Source organism: Sus scrofa, chromosome 2, assembly GCF_054392235.1.
Source record: "Sus scrofa isolate SSC_HxYL_T2T_F1_AM1 chromosome 2, Sscrofa_HxYL_maternal_Yorkshire_Landrace_v2.0, whole genome shotgun sequence".
In the NCBI taxonomy this organism is placed as follows: domain Eukaryota; kingdom Metazoa; phylum Chordata; class Mammalia; order Artiodactyla; family Suidae; genus Sus; species Sus scrofa.
Genome location: NC_139384.1, coordinates 142,852,167 through 142,878,649, shown reverse-complemented (window position 1 = coordinate 142,878,649; position 26,483 = coordinate 142,852,167). Strand labels below are relative to the sequence as shown.

The 26,483-nt window shown below is 37.1% G+C and overlaps 1 protein-coding gene across 9 annotated transcripts in view; it reads right to left on the bottom strand.

The window, feature by feature from the left end:
* Positions 1-26,483, bottom strand: part of ADAMTS19 (ADAM metallopeptidase with thrombospondin type 1 motif 19) — a 467,308-nt gene that overhangs the window by 57,474 nt on the left and 383,351 nt on the right. For all 9 annotated transcript variants that reach the window (XR_014838760.1, XM_085014505.1, XM_085014501.1 and 6 more), the window contains 2 exons: positions 26,198-26,318; positions 18,633-18,713 (listed from right to left, as the gene is read on the bottom strand). Coding sequence is in view for 8 of the 9 variants with exons in the window: in XM_085014505.1 (XP_084870631.1) it covers positions 18,633-18,713; positions 26,198-26,318 (202 nt within the window). In the remaining variant the exon portion in view is untranslated. The remainder of the gene's footprint in view (positions 1-18,632; positions 18,714-26,197; positions 26,319-26,483) is intronic.

Sequence of the window (26,483 nt, the reverse complement as noted above, 5' to 3'; positions counted from 1 at the left end):
TAGTTATCTGCCTTTTCATTTAATTAATTAAATATGGTATAAATTATCTGTTAAGATTTTTCTGGTCCATTAAGAGATTCTGCAGTATGTCTATTCCCATTATTATGAGCAATGTATGAATAACAGCACTCAACTTTTACCTCTTAATTTCCTCCAAATAATATCTTTATCATGCTCTGCATATAAAGTATGTTTTAGATGAAATGTTAAACATACATATTTTCGGATGTATGAGAAATACCTATTAATTTTTCCTTTGAATTTTAAACTTGAAAAGGAAATACGTTGACAAAACTCTCCAAACTTCACAAATAGGTATCACTACCTATAAATCAATGCGCCTCTGATGACGCTAGATTGATTAAAAAGTAATGAATGACTTTCCCAAAAAGGTAAAGTATTACTCTGTATTTCTTGGAGGTCTATTAAATATACTGAGAATCTTTTTTGGTCTAGATTTGTATGGAGGCCAGCATAATTTCATTCTTTTTCCTATATTTCATCATATATTCAAGGCAGTATTACAAAGGAAAATTTCCTATCTCTAATAAAAATGCCTTAAAAACTTCGTGGTGACTATAGTATAAGGTTGAGACTCAACTGATATTCTGGAATTCAGCATCCCCTCCCAATGGTACGTGCATGTACCTGAAAATCCGCACAATTTATGCAGACTTGGTACTCTGGGTGTGTGGTGTTTCTTGGATTTGGTTTTAATTCATTAGCTTTAAAATGTGTTTTTAGAAAATCTGTTTCTGGCCATAAGTGAGGAGCTGGAACTGCACTCTGTCTCCCACTGTCAACGACTAGAGAACTAGACAAGGTATGAAATGACTGTTCTCAGATGCTGGGCAACTGACAGCAGAGAACTGTGGTCCCTAAGAGGAGGAAACCAAAAGTGATCTCTAAAATTGACTATCTGCCTGAAGATACTTATCAGACCCCAGCACAGGAGGGGGAACTCAAGCAGAGCACAGACAATGAGGATTTCAGTGAGATGATGACACAGAGAGTGGAAGTCAAACTGGCTAAGGCAGCTGGAATCTGTTTTATGGAGTACTGGAGTAAGGAGCTTTAAAAATTGCAAAAGTGTTCCTTTGAGCCTGAAGCTAAACACTAAGCTGCAAATTAGTGGAGTGGGATTCCTTGAGGCTGAGAATAACTATCTAGGACCTGTAAACTACACAACTACTGGAGCTCATGTTAGTTAGAAGACTTAACGCTATCAGAGTGGGGTGATCTTACTGAAGGTACAGAGACTTCAGGAGAGCACCTCGAAAGGCTGCATATTAGAAAAAAGGCTAGATGAGTCCTAGAATTAAAGGCTCCCTGAAAAGGGAGGGTGGGCACAAAAATTATTTGAAGACATAATGTTCAAAAATTTTCCAAATTTGATATATGCCATAAACCTACATATCTGAAAAGGACACTGGAATCCAAATAGGATAAGCACCAAGAAAGCCATACCAAGGTACAAGATAATCAAACTGCTGGAAACTAGTGATAGAATAATGTTAGTAGTGGCCAGAAAGGAAATAGGCATATTACATACAGAGGGAAAAAGTTTAAGAATTTCTTGGAATACATCATCAGCACTAACGCAAGCCAGAATACAAGGAAATATTATCTTTAAAGTGAAAAGGAGTTCCTGCTATGGTGCAGTGGGTTAAGAATTCAAAGGCAGTGGCTTGGGTTTCCGCGAAGGTGTGGGTTTGATCCTAGCTTAGTGCAGTGGGCTAAAGGATCAGTGTTACTGCAGCTGTGGCGTAGCTTATAGCTGTGGCTCAGATTCGACCCCTGGCTGGAGAATATCCATATGCCCTGGGTGTGGCCCTGAAAAGAATGATCGACAAACTAAAAAGTAAAATTCTGTGCTCAGTGAAAATATTCTTCACATATGAAGGCAAAATATACTGTCAGGCAAATCTGAGAAATTTTGCTGCCAAAAAGACTGGCTCTACAAGAGCTACTAAAGGATGTTCTTCAGGCGGAAAGACTAGGTTCCAGATGTAAATTGGTGTCTGTGTGAAGGCATGAAGAATGCTGGTAACTGGTAAGTGTGCACAATTATATAAATAATTTTTCCCTTAATAAATTATTTTTAATATAATTGACTATTTAAAGCATAAATGGTGACAATGTATTTAGGTGCTGAAAGCACATATGAAAATAAATGGGTTATATAAAATGTAGAAATAAAATGTATAACAGCACAAAGGAGGAGAAGCAGGTAAAGGGAAGTACACTCTTTTAAGGAACTTACGTTACAAATACAGTGGTACAATACGATTTGAAGAGGGACTATAGTAACCTAAAAATCCATATAGAAAATCCTAAAGGAACCCAAAGAAATATAAAACAAGAGCTACATGGACTTGATAAGAAATAAAGGAGATTAATGGAATAATGAAAAGATACTTAATCCAACAGAAGACAAAGTGGAAAAAAAGGAATAAAAGGAAGGAAATATATAGAATCAATTCAATATGTCTGTAATTACATTATGTTTAAATGCATTACGGATATTAGTTAAAAGAGCGAGATTATCAGGCCAGAGAGAAAAAAAGTACTGAGTCTATTCAAATTATAAGAATGAACTTTAAAAATAAAAAATAGGAAGATTAAACATAAAAGAATGGAAAGAATTAAGCATGTAACCTTAATCATAAAAAAGAGTGTATTGGCTATTTTAATATCAGATAGCATGACTTCAGGGCAGAGAATATTCTCAGATCAAAAGAGAAATTTTAAATGTCATCTATATTTAAATTTATTTAAATGTAAAATCTTAAATGACATTTAAAATTTATTAAGGAGGAGTTCCTGATGTGGTGCAACAAGACTGGTGGCATCTTGGGAGCGCTGGGACACAGGTTCAATCCATGGCCCAGCACAGTGGGTTAAGGATCCAGCATTGCTACAGCTGTGGTGTAGGTTGGGACTGCAGCTTGGATGTGATCTTGGGCCTGGGAACTCCATATGTCACGAGGTGGCCAAAAAAAGAAAAAAATAAATTAATTAAAGGTCACTTTGGGAGTTCCCATCGTCGCTCAGTTGTTAAACGAATCCGACTAGGAACCATGAGGTTGTGGGTTTGATCCCTGGCTTTGCTCAGTGGGTTATGGACCCAGCAGTGCTGTGGCTCTGGTCAAGGCTGGCGGCTACAGCTCCGATTAGACCCCTAGCCTGGGAACCTCCATATGCCGCAGGAGTGACCCTAGAAAAGGCAAAAAAAAAAAAAAAAGACAAAGGTCACTTTGCTGTATAACAGGACTTGGAAGAAATGTTGTAAAGCAATTATACTTTAAAAAAATACATAAAAATGATATCAAACAATCCTGTGTTTAAGAGAGTATCAAAAAAACAAAGACGAAAACAAAAAACAGACCAAAAAAAACACCCTGACATGATTGAAAGGAGATAGAGAAAAATCTCCTATTGGAGTTGAAAACAATTTGAATCAGAGATTTCAATACTTCTCTTTCCCTTCGTTGATAAATGAAAATTAATAAGAATACAGAACACTTGAACCAAATGGGCCCAACTGATATTTAAAGTAGCAGGACTGTAGACTATACATTTTTTTCAAGTATAAATGAAACACTAACCAAGAGAGGCCATAGGCCATGAAACAAGTGTCAACTGAAATCACACTCAGACCTTTGAACAACATAGATCTGAACTGCATGAGTCCATGTATAGGCAGATTTTTTTCAACAGTAAATACTTCAGTATTACATGAACCCTGTCACCACCTCCCGCATTGGCTGAATTCATGGATGTAGAACCAACTGCAGAGAGCGAGAAACCACACACGTAGAGGAAGAGCCTATCTGGGGTCTGAGTGTAAGTTATACCTGGAGTTTTGGCTGCATGGAGGGGAGCTGCTCCTAACCTCCATGCTGTTCAAGGGTCAAGTGCATATTCTCTTCCCACACAGATTTAAACTGGAATTAATAACAAAGCATCGACCAGAAAATCTACAAATATTTGGAAATCAAATAATACATTTACAACTAGCCCATAAATCAAAGTAGAAATCCTATGGCAATTGGAAACTATCTTACACTAAAAGCGTGACATAAAAATTGTGGAATGCATCTAGAGCAGGGCTTAGACAGAAAAACTGTCATATTAGCAAAGAGGAAAGACTAAAAGCAATTATTGTCATACTAGCAAAGAGGAAAAGACTGAAAGCAATTATCTATGGTTCTACCTTAAAATGGTATAAAAAAAGAGCAGTTTAAACTAAAGTAGGAAGAAAATAATAAAGAGCAGAAGTCAACTGAAGAGAAGGAGATTAACAAGAGATGCAATCCATGTCACCAAAAGTTATTTCAAAGGATCAGAAACTGGTAAAACTCTAGTTTAGCTGGTTAAAATAAAAGACACAAATTAGCAATATCAGAAATGACAGAAAAACTTCTACAGGGCTTACAGACAATGTAGTATAATAAGGACACATTATAAACAACTAATATAATAAATTTGATAAGGTAATTGAAATGGATCAGTTCCTTGAAAACATCAGTTACCAAATCTGACGCAAGCAGAAAAAGAACATCTGAATAGTTATGAAGCCACACACATATCAAAGAAATTAGGTTGGAATTAAAAAACCTTCCCACAAAGGAAATACCAATGTTCAAACATTTAAGTAGAAATAACACCAGCACTACACAATATTTACTATAAAATAAGAGAGGAATAGCACAGGGTTCTTCTAAACATGTTATTTTTTAAAGGTAGGTAATAAATATAAACACCTGTAGTTTAGTCTCCTTTATAACCTACTGGTTAAGAATACTTCTTTATATTAAGTATTCAGGAAAATCACATTTTTATACATTTGAGATACAAGTTCTATTCATGATAAGTTTACTGCAAAAATAATGCTTTGGCTTGCATTTTTATTTTCTTAATGACGTCTTTCAAAGAACAGTAGTTTTACTTTTGATGAAATCCAACATATGCATTTTGGGGTGGAAGAACTGGTATTTTTGTATGTCCATTGTAAAGAAACCTTTGCTTACCACAAAGTCATAAATATGTTTATTTCTCTTTGTTTTATTTTTTTGCTATAAGTTTTAGAGTTATAAACTTTTTGGTTTAGATTTCCAATTCATTGTGAGTTAATTTTTGTGCATGTTGTCAGGTTGGGGCCAAGGTTCAATTTTTTTTCCTCATATAAACATCAAGTAATTCCAGAATTATTTATTTAAAGAGTATCTTTTCTCTCTGCATTACCTCAACAGTTTGGTTGGAAATCAGCTTACCTCATACTCGAGTGTTTAATTTCACTATGATGATGCATTTGTCATTTTTTCTTGATCAGTGTTTGCTTTCAAGCTTTGAAGTTCTAGTCTGGGGTTTGTATAATTAAAAAATTATAGTATCTTTGCAATAAACTGAATGTTTTCATAATTATTTTATGAACTGTTTTTACATCAAGCAAAGCATTTTTCTTTAAAGTGAGTTTTTATTTACATTGCTATGGACACATCAATATTCTTTCGGTTGGTATTCTTCTGGTACAGTTTTCCCTTCTCTGATTTTTAAGTTTTGTGAATCTTATGCTTTATATATGACCCTTATGAATACAATCTACCTAAATTACTTTTAAAATCCAGTGTGGTAATTTTTTGTATATTAACTAGATTTTATTTCTTAAATGTTTACTAAGACTGTTGGTATCTTTTGATGTATTTATTTATGACCAGCTTGTTTTGTGCTTTTTTTTTTTTCCTGCTTTTTCTGCATTTTTCTTTCCTCCTAGCTTGTTTTCTACTGACTCAGTTTTTAAAATTACATTTTTTAACAATTATATTTTGTTCTCTAAATATGCCGAGTAAATTTTTGTTTCTTCTTATTCTTTAATTCCTCTTTTTATATTTAAACATATTATCATATTTTCTGTATAAACTACAAATATATATGTCTGAATTTGCTCTCCCTTATGTTTACTGTTTTGCTTAGTGTCTATTGTCTCCTGTGTTTTCTGAACTTTTCTTTTTTTTACTATAAAATAATATTTACTGAACTTCATAGAATTCCTCTGAGGCCTGGCTAAAGGTGACTTATCTTCAGAAAGGATCTGCATTTGCATCTATCAGCCACCTTGGCAATCTCAGGAAAATAAATGTGTTGAGGGCTTGGGACTTCCTCAAGTAAACTGGTGCTGAAATCCACATGCTCCTTTGCTTTGGGCTAAAATCCTCAGCGAAATGGATGTCTACCTCCACCTAGCACCAGAGTTAATGTGGACACACTTCATACTGTTCTCCTCTTAAGGTGCAAATGCAGCATAGGTACCACATCTCCTCACACTGAGCCTGCAGGCCTTTGAGGTCCGGCTTTCTGGAGGGGTCTCAAGCCTCCCCTTGGAAAGGTCTTAGGCTTTGTTTTCCGTCCAGTTTCCCTTAGTGCTCAAAGTCTAAACTGGTCACCAGGATTAAGCATATGTGGGGCTCCATTTCACTCTAGTACTCTGGATTTCTGTTCTCACTGTTTTTGTCATGTGAGGGATCTTAACTCCTTTCAAATTCAGAGGTAAATTTTCTATTTCTATGTATTTTTTATATTTTTCTCACCATTTTACACTGCTTTCAGTGAGAATTTCTGACCAAAGAGCTAGGTGCACGTAAAGCTGCAGACAAGGTTGGTTAAATGGATCTGGATGACCTCTTTTAGATTTTTTTAAAATCATAATCTATAATGATTTTGTAAGGTATAACTGGATGATCTATCTGAACTACTCTCCTTTTTAAACTTTTTGATAAGTTATTAACTAATTAATAAAGCCATGATCTTGCAAAAAGCATATAATAATTGCATATGGGAATACAACTCAAAGAGAGAGTAATAAAAAAGAGTTAGCTGTATTGAGAAGGAATTAAATATCTCCTATGAGATAATACCATAGTTTGATGTAGACAAGTTAATTCATTAAAGAATGATCACACATCTATAAACATTCTTTTGGGACAACACTGTAAATCAACTATACTTTAATAAAAAATAAATACATATAAATTTAAAAAAAAGAATGATCAGTTTGCCAGGAAATTATTTTTCTTTCTTTTTGCTAAAGCTCTTTCAGATGAAGATTTTCAATCTTCCAATGCCTGAAAGAACTTTTAGGAAATGTGATTTATGATACTCATAAGCTTGAAATCTAGGATTTTAGGTTTGAAATCTAGGATTTTAATACCTTGTCTTTTCTTCTTATTATTGTTTTTAACAGCTGCACCTGCTGCATATAGAAGTCTCAACCTAAGGGTCTTAGCTACAGCTTATGGCAACACCAGATCCTTAACCCACTGAGCAAGGCCAGAGATGGAATATGCTACCTCATGGAGATAACATTGGGTCCTTAACCTGCTGAGCTTCAATGAGAACTCCAATACGTGTCATTTCCTTAAAAAAAAAAAAAAAAATTTTTTTTTCAAATTTGCACCTTATCCACATGCCTTATCTCAGTCAATTCCATTATTATTTCTCCAGAAGCCTTCCTCTTCTATCAGTACTCACATCCGTTTTCTAACCAGTTTCATCAGCTAACTTCTTCAATATCTCTAGAAATAACTGGTTTTTTCTTATTCCTGTTCTCTTGATGGAATTATACAACTCAACTCCTTGTCGTCATTCTTGCATCCTTTATCAGGAGAATTATTTCTTCCTCAGTTGAACAAGTAAGGAAACTTCGTATATTCTTTAATAAAAATGGGTAGCATATTAATATTTTCTTTAATAAAAATGGTAGCATATTAATATTTTCAAGAATGATTTAATCTCCTGAGTAGAATTCAGGATGTTTAGGACTATGGATGCTATTTCCTTATATGAGTAAAAAAGACCTTAGTAACTCAAGCCTGATGTTAATAAGCACAAGGATAACTGATAAGTTTTAGAGATAAGTTGATAAATTTAAAGATAAATTGATAAGTTTGCACCAGGGACAGAAAATAGGTTCTGGCAGACTTGGAGGTAGTAACTGGAAAAGAGTCATTTTAAGATTTGTATTCCCCTGCATTAATTGATTATACTAATTAAGAAATGAGAAAAAAGAAGGAATTTGGGAGAAGTTCAAGGAAAATTTGTTCATGTGTGACAGGTACTTTAAAATCACAAGTGTTGCATAGAAGGCAATAATAAAAAAGAAAAAGTGAGAAAAAAAAAAAAAAAGACACTTGGAATCAGGTACTGTGGCCACATTTCTTGAGTTTAAATCCAGGATCATAGCTTGTAAGATGTGTGCCCTTGGGAAAGAAATTTAGGCTCTCTGTTCTTCCATTCTCTGATTTTAAAAAAAATTGGGAGATTAGTTGTAAGGGTTTAACAAATATGTTTAACGCACTGTCCCATGCTAATCACTACACAAGCATGAACCATTTTTTCTTAGTTAAAATTCACTCAAAAATTCTTTGTTAATTATCTGTGTGCCAGACTCTGTTTTAGTTACTGCAGTTATGGCTCTGAACAAAATGACCCCTGCTTTCAATGGAGATAGATAATATAAAGCAAGCATGTAAACAAATAAGACAATTCAAATGGTGGTAAGTTCTATACAGGAAATAAAGGACAATGTCCTAGGGAGTGGCCTGGGTAGGGGGTCACAGTGGATGAGGAGAAAAGGTGATAGATGTGAATAACATACAGGGCTGGCTGATGTATTAGAGTGGTAAAGAAAACTATCAAGGGGAATTCCTAGTTTTGATATAAATTCCTGAGTAGAAATTAGTGACTGTGGGAGGATGAATAACAGCCTCCCCCAAAGACATCCATGTCCTAAAAGACAGACATTGTACAGAGCATCTCTGACCACAGTGAGATGAAGTAAGAAATCAGTGCAAAAAAAAAAAAGAAAAGGCAAAGTGGAAAATTCACAAAATTGTGGAAATGAAACAACACAATCAACCAAGGGATCAAAGAAGAAATCACAAGGCAAATTTGAAAATGTCTTGAGACAAATGAAAGGAAAACACAACATATCAAAGCTTCTAAGACACAGTGAAAGCAGTGCTATGGGAAGAAATGTATAGCTATAAATACTTACACTGAAAAAGAAGAAAGATCCCAAATTAACAACCTAACTTTACAACTTAAGGAACTAGAAAAAGAACAAGCTAAACCCAAAGCTATAAGAAAAAAAGGAAATAATACAAACTAGAGCAGAGAGAAATGAAACAGAGAAAAGAAAAAGAGCAAGTCAATAAAGCCAGAAGTTAATTCTTTGAAAAGGTGAACAAAATTGGCAAACCTTTAGCTATAATGACAACGAAAGAATTTTAAAAAAAGACAACTGAAAAAAAAAAATCAGACATTAAAGTGGGGACATTACAACTGATGCTAAAGAAATACAAGGATTAAAAGAAAGTACAACGAACAATTGTATGCTAACATACTGGATAACCTAAATGAAATGAACACATTTTTATAAACATAAAACCTACCAAGTCTGAATTACAAAGTAATAGGAACCCTATAATATACCTATAAATAGTAAGGAGACTCAATAAGAAATCAAAAATATCCCCCAAAAGAAAAATCCTGGACCTTACAGCTTCACTGGTAAACCCCACCAAACATTTAAGGAGGTTAGAAACTCTTAAATTTCCCAAACAAGTGAAGTGGAGGAAGTATTTCCTAATTCATTCTATGAGGCCAGCATTTTCTTTATGTCATACATAGACTAACACATTACAAAAAAACAAAACAAAACAAACAAACAAAAACAAACTTAAAAAATCAAAGCAGAAAACAAACAAAAAAACCCTACAGATTCTATTCCTTCATGAACACCGATGCAAAAATCCTGAACAAAATACTAGCAAACTGAATTCAGGAGCACAAAAGGCATCCAAATCAGAAAGGAAGGAATAAAATTATTTCTGTTTGGAGATCCTACAATCTTATATGTAGAAACCAGTAAATATTTTTATCAAAAAAAGAGTTAGAACTAATAAATAAATCGAGCAAAGTAGCAGAATATAAAGGCAACATACAAAAAGCAGTTGCACTTATATATACTAATAATGAACAATCTGAAAAGGAAACTAAGAAAACATTTCTATTTACAATAACATGGTGTCAAAAAGAATTAAATACTTGGGGAATAACCAAGGAGGTGAAAGATTGATACAATGAAAACTATAAAACAGTGCTGAAAGAAATTAAAGAAGATGTAAATAAATGGAAACATAGTCTAGGTTCATGAACTGGAAGGCCTAATACTGTTAAGATGTCAATATTGTCCAAAAAGGCCTACAAATTCAATGCAATCCCTATCAAAATCCCAATGGCCTTTTTTGCAGAGGAAAAAAAAAAAAAAACTATCCTAAAATTTATATAGAATCTCAAGAGACCATGAATAGCCAAAACAATCTTGAAAAACAAGAACAAAGTTGGAGACTCACACTTCCTGATTTAAAAACTTACTAGAAAGCTACAGTAATCAAAACCGTGTGCTACTGGCATAATAACAGACATATAAACCAATGGAGTAGAATAGAGATCCCAGAAATAAACCTTCACATATTTGGCCAAATGATTTTCCACAAGGGTGCCAAGATCATTCAACGGAGAAAGGACAGGCTTTCAACCAGTGGGGCTGGGAAAACTGAGTATCCACATGCAGAAAACTAAAGTTGGATTCGTAACTAATACCACATATAAAATTTAACTCAAAGTGGATCAAAGATCTAAATGTCAGACCTAAAACTATAAAACTCTTAGAAGAAAATAAAAGGCAAAGTTCCACAACACTGAATTTGACAATGACTTCTTGGACATTGTACCAAAAGCACAGATTCTAAAAGAAAAAGAGATGAACTTCATGAAAATTAAAAACATTTATACAACAAAAGACAACATTAATAAAGTTAAAAATCACAGAATGGGATGGATGCTAGTCGGGTTTGTTAACCACTGAGCCACAATAGGAACTCTGAATATATTTTAAAAATCAATCTGATAGGGAATTAAGGTCCAGAATATATAGAAAGCCCCTAAACGCAACAAAAATTAAGCAATCTAATTAAAAAATAGGCAAAGGATCTCAATAGATAATTCTCCGAAGAAGTTATACAAAGCCCATAAAAGCACATGAAAAGGTGCTGAACAGCACTAGTTTTACAGAAATGACAATCAAATTCACAATGTGGTATCATCTCATACCCACTAGAATGGCTACCATTACAATAAACCTAGAACAAGCATTGGTAAGGATATGGAAACACTGGAACCCTTGCACCCTGCTGGTGGGAAGGGAAAAATGGTGTGCCAACTGAGGAAAATGTTACATGGCTCCTCAAAAAAATTAAAAACAGCATTAGTCTATGATTCAACACTTCTACCTCTGGGTATTCACTCAAAAGAATGGGTCTTAAAGAGATATCTGTACACCATGTTCACAGCAGCATTACTCACAATAGCTAAAATATGGAAGCAACCCAAGAATCCACAGGCAAATGAAGAGATGAGCAAAAGGTGGTACATGCATACAATGGAATTATATTCAGCAGTTAAAAGGAAGGAAATACTGACATATGCTCCAGTATGGATAAATCTTGAGGACATTATTTTAAGAGAGAGCAGTCACAAAAGAGTTACTGCATGACGCCATACACATGACATAGGTAGAGTGCTCAAATTCACGGAGATACAATTTTCAAAGGTATCGTATTTTTGTATTCCTTTTCTAATGTTTCATTGCTGGTATACAGAAATGCAACTGACTTCTGAATGTTAATCTTATATCCTGCTACTTTGCTGAATTTATTAATCAGTTCAAGTAGTTTTGGGGTTGAGTCCTTAGGGTTTTCTTTTTTTTTTTTTTTTTTTGTCTTTTGTCTTTTTGTTGTTGTTGTTGTTGTTGTTGCTATTTCTTGGGCCGCTCCTGCGGCATATGGAGGTTCCCAGGCTAAGGGTCGAATTGGAGCTGTAGCCGCCGGCCTACGCCAGAGCCACAGCAACGCGGGATCCGAGCCGTGTCTGCAACCTACACCACAGCTCACGGCAACGCCGGATCGTTAACCCACTGAGCAAGGGCAGGGACCGAACCCGCAACCTCATGGTTCCTAGTCGGATTCGTTAACCACTGCGCCACGACGGGAACTCCAGGGTTTTCTATGTATAGTATCATGTCATCTGCATACAGTGACAGTTTTATCTCTTTTCTTCCTATATGGATGCCTTTTATTTCTCTTCAAATACCTCGGAATACACCTGACCACGGAGGTAAAGGACCTATATGCTGAGAACTATAAAACTTTAATCAAAGAAATCAAAGAAGATGTAAAGAAATGGAAAGATATTCCATGTTCCTGGATTGCGAAAATCAATATTGTAAAAATGGCCATACTACCCAAAGCAATCTACAGATTCAATGCAATCCCTATCAAATTACCCATGACATTTTTCACAGAACTAGAACAAACAATCCAAACATTTATATGGAACCACAAAAGACCCAGAATCGCCAAAGCAATCCTGAGAAACAAAAACCAAGCAGGAGACATAACTCTCCCAGACTTCAAGAAATACTACAAAGCCACAGTCATCAAAACAGTGTGGTACTGGCACCAAAACAGACAGACAGACCAATGGAACAGAATAGAGAATCCGGAAATAAACCCTGACACCTATGGTCAATTAATCTTTGACAAGGGAGGCAAGAACATAAAATGGGAAAAAGAAAGTCTATTCAGCAAGCATTGCTGGGAAACCTGGACAGCTGCATGCAAAGCAATGAAACTAGAACACACCCTCACACCATGCACAAAAATAAACTCCAAATGGCTGAAAGACTTAAATATACGACAGGACACCATCAAACTCCTAGAAGAAAACATAGGCAAAACACTCTCTGACATCAACATCATGAATATTTTCTCAGGTCAGTCTCCCAAAGCAATAGAAATTAGAGCAAAAATAAACCCATGGGACCTCATCAAATTGAAAAGCTTTTGCACAGCAAAGGAAACCAAAAAGAAAACAAAAAGACAACTTACAGAATGGGAGAAAATAGTTTCAAATGATGCAACTGACAAGGGCTTAATCTCTAGAATATATAAACAACTTATACAACCCAACAGCAAAAAAGCCAATCAATCAATGGAAAAATGGGCAAAAGACCTGAAGAGACATTTCTCCAAAGAAGATATACAGATGGCCAACAAACACATGAAAAAATGCTCAACATCGCTAATTATAAGAGAAATGCAAATCAAAACTACCATGAGATACCACCTCACACCAGTCAGAATGGCCATCATTAATAAATCCACAAATAACAAGTGCTGGAGAGGCTGTGGAGAAAAGGGAACTCTCCTGCACTGTTGGTGGGAATGTCAACTGGTACAGCCACTATGGAGAACAGTTTGGAGATACCTTAGAAATCTATACATAGAACTTCCATATGACCCCGCAATCCCACTCTTGGGCATTTATCCGGACAAAGCTCTACTTAAAAGAGACACATGCACCCGCATGTTCATTGCAGCACTATTCACAATAGCCAGGACATGGAAACAATCCAAATGTCCATCGTCAGATGATTGGATTCGGAAGAGGTGGTATATATACACAATGGAATACTACTCAGCCATAAAAAAGAATGACATAATGCCATTTGCAGCAACATGGATGGAACTAGAGACTCTCATACTGAGTGAAATGAGCCAGAAAGACAAAGACAAATACCATATGATATCACTTATAACTGGAATCTAATATCCAGCACAAATGAACATCTCCTCAGAAAAGAAAATCATGGACTTGGAGAAGAGACTTGTGGCTGCCTGATGGGAGGGGGAGGGAGTGGGAGGGATGGGGAGCTTGGGCTTATCAGACACAACTTAGAATAGATTTACAAGGAGATCCTGCTAGGGAATAGCATTGAGAACTATGTCTGGATACTCATGTTGCAACAGAAGAAAGGGTGGGGGAAAAATGTAATTGTAATGTATACATGTAAGGATAACCTGACCCCCTTGCTGTACAGTGGGAAAATAAAAATATTAAAAAAAAAAATTCATGGAGACAGAAAGCATAACGGAGGTTACTAGGGGATGGGAGGGGTGGTGAATGCGGAGTTAAGTTACTATTCATGGGTACAGAGTTTCAGTTTTACAAGACGAAAAGAGGTCTAGAGATGGATGGTGGTGACTTCACAACAAAGTGAAGGTACTCCATGCCGGTGAACTGCACCCGTAATAGAGTTAAGACGGTAAAATGTCTGTGACATGTATTTTACCACAATTTGGAGAAAAAGAAGTGCTTAAGGAAGGGGTCAAAAGATATCTATGCCTGAATCCCTGGTACATATGAATGCTACCTTATATGGCAAATAAATTCGTAACTTTTCAGATGTGATTAAATTAAGGATCTCAAAGATGGGGAGATTATCCTGGACTAGCCAAGTGGGCCTAAAATGCAATCATATGTGACCTTATAAGATATAGGAAGAGGGTGGTTTGAACACAGAAAAAGAAGAGAAGGCAAGGCCACTAGGGAGGCAGATACTGGAATTTGTAGTCACAAGCAAGCGAGTGCTAGTAATCACCAGAAGCTGGAAGAGGCCGGAAAGGATGCTCCCCTAAACTCTAGAGAGAGCACAGCTTGGCACACACCTTGATTTTTGGTTCGGTAAATCTGATGATGGCCTCCAGAACCATGAGAGAACACATTTCTGTTGTTTTCAAAGCACCAAATTTGTAGTAACAATCACAGCAGTTACAGGACACTAAGAGCGTGACATTCAGCATAGTACGGAAAACTAAAGGAAGAAGAGGTGTTAGCGCACTGTGAAAATAAAATTTTTTGGTTTAGCCATTATTTCTGAGGTACATATGAGCATTTGGTAATTTATATCCAATAAAACAATAAAGCAATAGGGCCAAATGTGATTCCCTATAGGAGAGAAGAGAGTCGGGCCCAGGCTTTAACCCTACAGTATGGGAATTCTGGAAACTAGATAGAGACCGAGACTCCAACAAATGAGGGCATTTGCAGACCTTGACAATGGCAGTTACTGTAGAGGTGAGACAAAAACAAGACAGGATTGGTTGAAGAGCCTGGGAAGTAAGGAATTGGGGGGGGGGGCACGCATGGAGATGTCCCCTGTGTAAAACTGGTTTATTTACCTACATTTGTTAGGGTGCTAAAATCAGAGTACCACGTAGAGTCTTGTAGAATTTGAGAAAACTCCATTTGACACCTATGTATTCCCTTCCAGCTTGGAAAAAAACTAAATGTATTCCCAAGTGCAACTGTCAATTTTCTGCTATTAAAGAAGTGCACAGAAAGTATCTCAATTTTATACAGTGTCTCCAAAAACTAGGTGTTGAAGCTTTAATGTGAATTTGGATAAATGGTTTACTAAATGGCACTTAAAAGCATTTAAAAACCATAACAGGTAAAAATAGATAAAATGTATATATATTAGTAAGGACAAATGAATGACTGTATCACATGACAAAGACTTTCTCCTACCGTCGTCCCCTTTCCTCAAATTTTCCTACTCCTAGAAAGCAAACCCTAATGTGAAAATGATTCAATCAAGTGTAATGTGCAGTGATGCAGAGCAGAAACAATCATAAGATATTGGGTTATTCTTTCCTGTTAAAAGTGTTTTCCTATCAGGACATTATTTCTGAATTGAGACAGAATAATGAGGAAATTATTTTGGTTAAGAAGAAAAAAAAGACATAAAGAGTTTCTTTAAAGAGCATATAAATATGATGGTATTTAAATTCTGGGAGAATATTTAGTCTTTTGCCAAAGCTATCACATTAAATTCTGCTATCTGTCAATGACATGACTGTAAAAGGTAATTACATGTGAGTTAGTTTAAAACATTAATATATAAGTAATATGTATTCTGAAAACAGCATTTTCTGTCTATATTTAAAAACCACCAAGTAGCCTAATTAAAATAGCTGATATAATTTATCTGCAAGCAATACTTAAAATTTAAAAACACTTCCTTGGGGGCTGAAATACATAAAATCAGAAATGAAAGAAAAGTGACAGTTAAGATCCGAGACCTGCAAAGGACCATCCAAGATTACTATGAACAACTATACATCAAAAAATGGAACAACCTGTAAGTGATGACTAAGTTCCTAGAAATGTGCAGTCTCCTGAGAATGAATCAGGAAGAAACAGAAACCGTAAACAGTCATAGTACCAGGAATGAAACGGAATCAGTCATCATAAAACTTCCAACAAGAGTTCCTTGAATCAGTCATCATAAAACCTCTCATCAAAGTTCCCACTGTGGCTCAGTGGTAACAAACCTGACTACTACCCATGAGGACTCTTGCCCAGTGAGTTAAGGCATTACCATGAGCTGTAGTATAGGTTGGAGGTGCAGCTCGGATCCCGATTGCTGTGGCTGTGGTGTAGGCCCGTAGCTGTAGCTCTGATATGACCCCTAGCCTGGGAAACTTCCTATGCCTCTGGGGTGGCCCTAAAAGACAAACAAAGCAAAACAAAAAACTCCCAAAAAACAAAAGGACCAGAATGCAATATAGGTGAATTCTACCAAACATTTAAAGAGTGAAAGCTAATCCTTCTCAACATACTCCCCCAAATTAACCACAAAACTGAAAGAAAACATAAGCAGTATGCTCTTTGACAGCAGTCTTAGCAATATTTTTTTGGGGGGGTATCTGTCTCCTCATGCAAGGAAAACAAAAGCAAAAATAAACAAACAGGATTATGTCAAACTAAGAAAGCTTCTGCAGAGTGAAGGCAACTATCAACAAAATGAAAAGGCAGCCTACTGAATGGGAGAAGGTATTTTCAAATGATATATCCTGTAAGAAGTTAATATCCAAAATATACAAATAACTCATGCAACTCAACATCAAAATACCCTAAGCAACTCCATTAAAAAACGGAGGAGGACCTGAATCGAAAATTTCCCCAAGAGACATTCAGATGGCCAGCAGGCATATGAAAAGACACTCAACATCACTAATCATCAGGGAAATGAAATCAAAACCACCATGAGATATCACTTCACCCAGGTCAGAATGGATATTACCAAAAAGACAACAGATAGCACATTTTGGCCATGATGTGGAGAAAGGGAAACTCTCAAGTACTATTGGTGGGATTGTAAATTAGTATGGCTACTATGGAAAACAGTATGGAGGTTCCTCAAAAAATTAAACATAGGACTTCCAAATAACCCAGCAATTTCACTTCTGGGTATTGACCCCAAGAAAATAAAAACACTAATTCAAAAAGATCTAGGTACCCCAATGTTCACTGAAATATAATTTACAACAGCCAAGATTGGAAGCAACCTAAGTGTCCACTGACGGATGAACGGGTAAAGAAGATAAAGATGGAGTATTACTCATCCACTGAAAAAAAAAAAAAAGGAAATCTTGCCATTTGCAACAAAATGTTTGGGTCTAGAGGGTATTATGTTAAGTGAAGCAAGTCAGACAGAGAAAGACAAATGCCAGATGATCTTACATGTGGAATCTAAAAAACAAAACAGGCAAACAAACAGAAACAAAACCTCTTAGATATAGAGAACAAAGGAGTGATTGCCAGAGAGGGGAGTTGTGAGGGGGCATGAAATAGATGAAGGGTACTAAGAGGTAAAACCTCCAGTAATGAAATAAATAAGCCATGCTCACGTAATATACAACAAAAGGAATGTGGTCAATCATATTGTGAAAATCTGGTTTAGGACAGATGGTTATCGGATTTATTGTGGTGACCATTTCAAATTTCATAATGTATGCAAATGTCAAAGTATGAGGCAGTATACCTGAAACTATCATAATATTGGTAAGTCAACTTTTTCAATTAAAAACAAAATTTTTGGAGTTCCCATGGTGGTTGGTGGTTAATGAATCTGGCTAGTATGAATGAGGATGTGGGTTCGATCCCTGGCCTCACTGAGTGGGTTAAAGGATCTGGTGCTGCTGTGAGCTGAGGTGTGGGTTGTAGAGGTGGCTTGATCCCCCGTTCCTGTGGCTGTGGTGTTGGTCAGCAGCTGCAGCTCCAATTCAACCCCTCGTCTGAGAACTCCAGCTGCTGCAGGTGCGGCCCTAAAAAGAAAAAAAAAAAAAAAAAAAAAAAGAAACAGCAACAAAATTTTTAAATGCTTTTTCCATAGATGAGTATTCCCAAAGTACAGCAAAAGAGAGCATCCTCTCCCATTAAAAGATCAAGTCCTGTTAGTAAATAGAAAGCTTCTAAAGCAATCATTTTATATACACACTTATTTATGTATGCAGTTTCACGTAAAATAACATGAATATGTGTACATCTGTATGTACATATATGAAATAAATACATATATGACATACCTATATGAAATAAAATATACACAAATCCTTCAATGAGAGTTTGTTCCTTAACATGGATAAACATGTGGAAGTAATTTATAACCACGCCCCCAGCTCTGGCCCCCCAAATATACAGACAACCAGATGGCTTTTGCTCTTGGGAAGGAAGGAAAGAAATTCCTAGTTGACATGACAAGAGGGGCTCCCTGGGAAATTCAAATATGTAACTACACACCCAGTGACACACTGGGCATCACAAAACTCTCGGTGCAGCTACACTTATACTTGGATGGGGTCTGTGTGTGTAACACAGGTTACCTAGATAGCTGTGTGCTGGCTTTTCCTCCACAACCTTGATTCTTCTTGCTCCAGCAGGAATCACCAGCACTTCCACATAACCTGTAAGAGTCAATAAAACATGAAATACATGGTGAGTTCTGATTCCTCTTTTCCTCACTGACCTGCCCCAATTTTCTTTTGGTTTTTGTTTTTGCTATGATATTTCAGTACCAATGTAAGGAAAGAGAATGGGTCTCAAAGCTGTTGATTTTCAAGTGAAGAAGTTTCTTGGAAAGACATGGAGAATACGGTACTATCAAGAACTAAGAGGCAATCATATTCTGTGTGAAAATGCACCTTGATGGCTTGCGAATTATGAGGAGAGGAAAAAGCACAATAGGACAGCCCAGCTAGAACCACACTGAATATTGGAACAGGGCAAACAACCCTCAGATTCTGCTCATGCAACTCCTTTAAGTTAGAAAGTGTGGGGAAGGAGGAAACACAGCTGGAAAGCACACAGCTGGCGGGCGTCTGGTGCCTTGAGTAGGTGAGTATTGGACAAGAGAGACCAGCGCTCCCTAGGAGACTAACAAAGGGTTTTGAAGCCTGGGCTGGAGACAAGTAAGTGTAAGGCCACACCAAACACTCTGGAAGGGGTCAGACAGCGAGGAGCAAGATGCAACGACCTGTTTCTTAGGAAGGGTTTTTCAGCAGTGGTTGGGAATGCACTGCTTGACATGAAGTAAGATGATAAGATCAAGGTGGAGAGAGAGAAAGTGTGCGTGAAAATTCAAAATCAAGACTTCGTTTGGCACAGAAAGAATAGTGATGGAGTCGATGCCAACGTCTGCCTGAACAGTTTTGTTTTAAAGCTATATGAAAATGTACCATTCTCCTTCGTATCTGTGTAGCTCCATATAGCTCTGGCAAAAGTAGAATTTCAAAGGTACTTTTAGAAAGGTCTAACACCTACTTGCAGAATTGTCTCCTGTTGATCAATTATTCCAATTTCTGAAACTGTTATAATTATTTGGTGTATAGCAAGAGGCAGCAGACACCCCACCTGGTGGCAATGCTTAGAATTAGAGACCTGCATTTTTCAAATCATAATTTCCATTAGCAAATGCTACTTACTCCATTTGAGCACTTTTAGTAACACCAAATCAGACAAGCCCTACCGTTTTGTTATACGACTTAAAAAACACAGCAACAAAAATAGGAACAAATGGCTTCCTGCCTCTTTGTATATAGAAGTAAGGTAAGAAGTCTCTGTACTCAACGAGCTTATAAGCAAGTTGAAAAGATAAGCCCAACTATCTTACATAAAAATGAGTTTAAAACTTCCAAAATTCTGTTAAGAAGGTCATGTTTAAAATTATATGGTTCCTTCCCTGCTGAAGAATATAAACCAACGTTGTTTAAACTGTGCCTCTTCTCTGATCACGTCATCACTCCAAAGTTTCACTGCTATTTTAACTCAGAAGTGGGATTTTCTCCCCATTACTCCTTTTAAATGACTATGTACATTACATTAACTTTGATGTATTCATATGTAGATAGAAACACTATCCTCAGCAGGAATCACAGTGATTCAGAGGAGAAAACATTTCCCACATTCAAGGAAAGCTTCCATAAAGAAGCAAAGAGATGAACTGTCTTTCAGGAAGGGGTTGATTTTTGATTTGGATATACACCTGACCCATGAACAATGCAGGGGTTAAGGGCACTGATCCTCCAGGCAGTAAAAAAATCTGAGTACAGGGAGTTCCCGTCGTGGCGCAGTGGTTAACAAATCCGACTAGGAACCATGAGGTTGCGGGTTTGGTCCCTGCCCTTGCTCAGTGGGTTAACAATCTGGCATTGCCGTGAGCTGTGGTGCAGGTTGCAGACGCGGCTCGGATCCCGTGTTGCTGTGGCTCTGGCGTAGGCCAGCAGCTATCGCTCCAATTGGACCCTTAGCCTGGGAACCTCCATATGCCGCGGAAGCGGCCCAAAGAAATAGCAAAAAAAAAAAAAAAAAAAAAATCTGAGTACAAAAAACAGTCTACCCTCCATATACGTGGTTTCTCTGTACCTATAGTTCTGCATCCACAGAGTCCAACAACTGCTGAGCTGTGTGGTATCATAGCATGTGCCATTAAAAAAAAAAAAAAAAATCCACATATAAGTGGACCCATACAGTTCAGATTTCCATTACTCAAGAGTCAATTATATTTAGAAAAAGAATACGTTCACTGTATGTAAAGAAAAGTAATGTTATAAGTGGTATTTTTAGAAGCACATAAAATAATTGTGACCAAAGGACCAAAGGAGAAGATATAAGAAGGTAGTTCTATTTTGGTCTTTTTGGTCTTTTTGCCTCTTCTAGGGCCGCTTCCCATGGCAAATGGAGGTTCCCAGGCTGGGGGGTCCAACCAGAGCTGTCGTTGCCAGCCTACACCACAGCCACAGCAACGTGGGATCCAAGCTGTGTCTGCGACCTACACCAGAGGTCAAGGCAGCGCTGGATCCTTAACCCACTGAGAAACGCCAGGGATCGAACCCGCTACCTCATGGTTCCCAGTCGGATTCGTTAGCCACTGTGCCACGACGGGAGCTCCAGAAGGTAGCTCTATTAAGTGACACTGAATATCAATTTCAAGCTACTAAACAGTGTACAAGAAGGAACTTGGTAATTAGATACTGGTTTGAAGAAGCTTTATCTAACAGCAGTGTCAGGAGGTAAGGTAAATATCCAGGAGTGCTAGAAGCTAAGGTATAAAATCCAGAAGACATGGAGAAGAAAAACAAATTCTGAATTTGCGAACCAATAGAAAATGGGGAAATAAACATAAACAATGAACACAGTGTTTTATTATTACTTATCTGAGAATGGGGCCACCATAGGAACATGGAAGTCAAGTGTGGGTAAGAATCTGACAAATTTGGCTGTGGAATCTGTATTAAATAGAACAGTACAACACACTAGTAAAAATATCCAGTAAGAACCCTGGAACATCTGGAACTCCAGTAAAAGGTCAGGCTACAGAAGCACCTTTGTGAGGCAGTAATTTAAGCCATGGGAGTAAGTGGAGAAAATTGAGAAAGAGGAAAAAGTCAAGGACTCAACTTTGGTGACAGTTATGATTTTTAACGGAAAGACTGAAGAAAAATCCAGAAAGAATACAGAGACGGAATCATCAAGAAGAGGTGGAGATCTGTCTCCTTTGCTGTAGTGGGATCTTATGAAACAGACTATTTTAAGAAGATTTGTGGGCCAAATTTTTGAAAAGCTGTAGAGACATCAAAGAGAAAGGTGACTGACTAACAGACCTCACTGGATGTCACAATCAAGAAATGCTACCAAATTGGGTTGCGAGGATCGCTGTACAACTATAAATGTAATAAAATTCACTGAGTAATGGAAAAAGAAAGAGGTAACTGTTCATCTCTGAGCACATACATTTACTAATGTGTTTGGAGAAGGTGATGATGCTCAGGGCGTTGAAAGAGTAGGACTTAACGCAGGTTAAGGATTCAGCATTGAAAATGCAGGAATTTAGGTTGCTGCTATCTTGTGAATTTGATCCCTGGCCCAGGAAGTTCCACAAGCCATGGGCAGGGACAAAAAGAGAGAGAGAAAAAAAGGAAGAGTAGTTATAGAAAAGGAGAGGTAGTAACTGAATGCCTATCTGCGTTTAGCAATAAACTTATCGGTATGTTGTTTTTTAGGACAACCGTTATATTTAAGTTTATAGTTATATCTAGAGTAATTCTCTATTATTCAATTGAAATGGCTTGGACGACAGGTGAGGTAGATTGAGTTGCAAGAGGAAAGGAAGAAAAATATTTAGCAAAGACATTTGAAGGCGTGTAGCCAAAGACTGGGGATCTAGATATTTTTCAGTAAAGAAGCCGTTCAGCACAATTGAGAATGCACATTTTAAAGAGTGACTACGTTCTAGCTTAGAAGTTGAAATAAAGTCCATGATGTCAATGTCATAAATTTGATCCTCATGTTGGACAGTTTGCTTTGTACATAGAAACATCCTATTTTATAACCAGAGAGCTGGACCAGGGGTTGACTCCAAGCCACACCTGCGGCACCCCAGATCCTTTAACCCAATGTGCCAGCCTGGAGATTGAACTAGCACCTCCACATTAACCTGAGCAGCTGCAGCAGGATTTTTTTTTTTTTTTTTTTTTTGCTTTTTAGGGCCCCATCTGCCACATATGGAAGTTCCCAGACTAGGGGTCAAATCAGAGCTGCAGCTGCTGGCCACAGCTAAGCAACGCCAGACTGGAGCCATGTCTGTGACCTTTACTACAGCTCAGAGCAACACTGGATCCTTAGCCCACTGAGTGAGGCCAGAGATCGAACCTGCATCCTCATGGATACTAGTCGGGCTCGTTATCACTACACCACAAAGGGAACTTCCCGCAATCAGATTCTTAACCCACTGCACCACAGCAGGAACTCCAAGAGATGCCACTCTTAATCCGCCATCTTCCAATGCCCAGAGCAATCATTAACTTCATGGCAGTAATAATAAATAAATGGCACATTCTGAACAACTGCTATGTGCTAGTAACAATTATAATGTATGCGAATCATTTCACTGAGCCAAAATATCATCCATGGTAAATAGTTAACAGATTAGAAAATAAAGGTAGAGAAAAAATACTACCTTTTTCAAGTCTGCCCTGTCAGTAATCAGCTGACTCAAACTTTGAACTCAGATCTCCGTGATTCCACTATGCACTTCCAGCTGTGGCCCATGGCTACTCTTCCTCAGAGCAGCCAGCGTGACACGAGGACTCTCCCACTGCTGTGGCAAACACGAAGAATCTAACAGCACGTTTTCCTTGTACAGGATTAGGATCTTCATCTCTTGTACTAAAAAAAGCAGGTTTTATGCCCACCCTCTTCTCAAACTATAAGGTTCCGCAAGTGGCCCAATCCTTTTTAAAGGATTTACCTTTAAAAATCCCTTAAAAATTATTCCCTGGCCAGGCAAGCTACAATAAAAGACATGATGAATGTACTAAGGAAAAAAATTCTCTTCTTAAGTTGACTTTCTAGCTCCAACAGAAATGATTTAGCAAACTCTAAACAGAGCACAGGGACTGACAACACCCACATGTGTCTGCACATGTGTTACTCATACAATATATACAGTGTGCATGGCCAACTGGACCAAATAAGGCTGCAATTCCTTCAAGAAATTCTAGGAAGTCCATAAACTATAAGGATAAAATTGTCTCCAGTGAAATGAATACAACATTCCTGAAGTCACAAGTAGAGAAGGCCCACGACATAATTAAAAACTCATACCGATGTCGGTTTTTTAAAGTTCTTAACAATGTAATGTTTCAGTATTAATTAAATTAACAAAAGTTAATGCCTCATGCTCTTTGCTGGTCACTGGGAATAGGGTATTCCTGAGAAAAAGGAGCCGTGATATTTTAACTTACTGATCTAAATATCTAGCAGGAAAGGAAAGACCTGAGAGTATAAAGTCACACATTTACAACACAGCTGAACTATAGGGATACAAACCAGGTAAGCATCACTAACCTAGTCAGTGATGGGGACAGAGGTTGTTCAGGGACCACCTCACTGAAGAAGTGATATGTGAACTGAGATCTGAGTGATGTCTGGGAATGACCTGGGAAAAGCTAAGAGGAGGCTAAGAAAACAATATTTTTAAAGGCAAGGGGCTGGAGGGAACATAGGCAATTTGAGCATCTGTAACAGATCTGGGGGCTGCAGCTGAGAGAAGGAAAGTGATCTTGGTGCGAAATGATGCCAGAGAGATAAGCAGGAACAAAACCATGCGGGGTCTTGTGGTCCAAGTGAAGAATTCTAGAGTCTTTCTGTGAGCAATGTGAAAATAGCAGAGAGTTGCAAGGACGTCAGATTATTATAAGGAAGTAATCTCACTCGTCTCTGACAGCCCCAGGATCACAAGCATTTCAGACATTTTCCAAATAATATAGGCCATGAATATAACTTACCAATTAATAATTAAAAGTAGAAATTAAGGTGCAATAAAAATAAAAAAGATCTGAAGCTGGAATCTGGGAAAAAAGGTATCCCGAAAACTGCAGTCAGAATGAACAGCATCACTGATTTGTAACTGATATGTCTGTTGTCTAAACTTAGTGGAAAAATTAAGTGCTATTACAATTAAAAATATCAGTGCTGAAGGTGCAGTCAGTATTCCATGAACTGTTTCCATGTGTATTAAACAACTGTGCAAGAAAGGTCTTCAAAAATTCTAGCATCTTTAAATCTCTTTGGTCTTTCAGATTTCAACTGAGCTTCTGCACTATTAACATCTCCCATCACTGTCAGGCTGAAAAGCTTATTATAATTGCCCTGCTTAGTTGAAGGTCTGGGAGCCTCTTCCAGCTTAGTTCGACTATTCTAAATGAGTTCTGACAGATTTTTGACTTGGAGGACCTATCACTTTTTTCACAGCTTTGGAGATTGAGATTTTGATCTGCGATTTACTCTGGGCTTTAGTTATTTTTAGGCTTTGTGTTCTTCAAGCTCACTTATCTTTTATTTTGCTGGGGTCCAGGAAAAGGTTATATTCAGCTTTAGAGGGCTGGGTCTAATTTTCTTTTCTGAAGGACTTTTTTATCTAGAATGAACACAGATTTCCTAATTATGCAAATAAAAATGGCTTCATTTTTGTATTAAAACAAATACATTTTTCTGTGAGGTCTTTTGGTATTTGAAAAAGAAAGGCATTTAAAAACAGGGGAAAGTTGATGTGTGTAATATAAGCATATGGATGATAACAAAAATATAATCATAAATACTAAGATAGTTCAATAGATAGATGTCCAAGTAAACAGAAACGCTTGCTTCCTCCCAGTAAAGCTTCAGGGCCTGAGTATAGAGCCTTTTCTGTATATAATGCTTATTTGTGGGTCATTATATTTCATTACAGATAATATCACTGTTTTGGGGGGATTATTTTAAAAATCACACTACATAGATCATTGGTTGTCAGTTCATCCTCATATCCCCTAAGTCTTAGTATTTACAGACGAGTAAAGAAAACGAGAGGATGAGTTCCAGCTATTAATAAATCTGGAATATCAGCTCACATCTTCTAACCCCTTGTTATAGTTTCCAACACGCTACACTGCTAAAGACTCTCTGTTTCGAAAATGCATTCCCTTCAAATTTAGTAAAAATATTAAGAAAAAATAAAGGGGAAAGTTGAACACCTGAAGACTAATACCCTCAATAGCGGCTTCAGGCTGTTATAAATCATTACTCTCTGTTAGACATCATACTTTGCATTGGAGAATAAGGTCTGTAGAAACCTGATAACATTAGCCAATGCAAATTAGATTATTCCCTTGCTGCTCCAATTTATTAAATGCACAACAGATGACTTCATATTTTCAGTACTGGGAAACGGACTTGTTAGCATTTCTGGCTCAGAGCACATGTATTGTATGTCATCACAAAAAATCATTCAATACCCACTACAAAAGTCCTCAACAGAATCAGAACTGTGTCTAAATCAAGTTCCACGTAATCTCTGTCCCCAGAGATAATGTGGATTCCTAATTTTGAAAAAAATCAAAAGAATAATCACCTGCTCCTCTGGTGTGGTTAAAATCTCCTTTAATGATTTTGCATGATTTTCCATTGCCATTGCAGACACCACAATGATCTTCCCTTGCAAGAGACCCTAATAAACCATCACAGCCAACTTTCTGCAACAAGAGAATGACAGTTTATCATAAAGTGAGGTTTTTCCGTTTTGCTTTTTGAACCACTACTTTAGGTTCAACCATTACAAACTAGACATAACTTGACAAACTAGTACAATATCATTTCCCCGGTACAAACTAACATAGCAACCTCATGTCAAATTATAT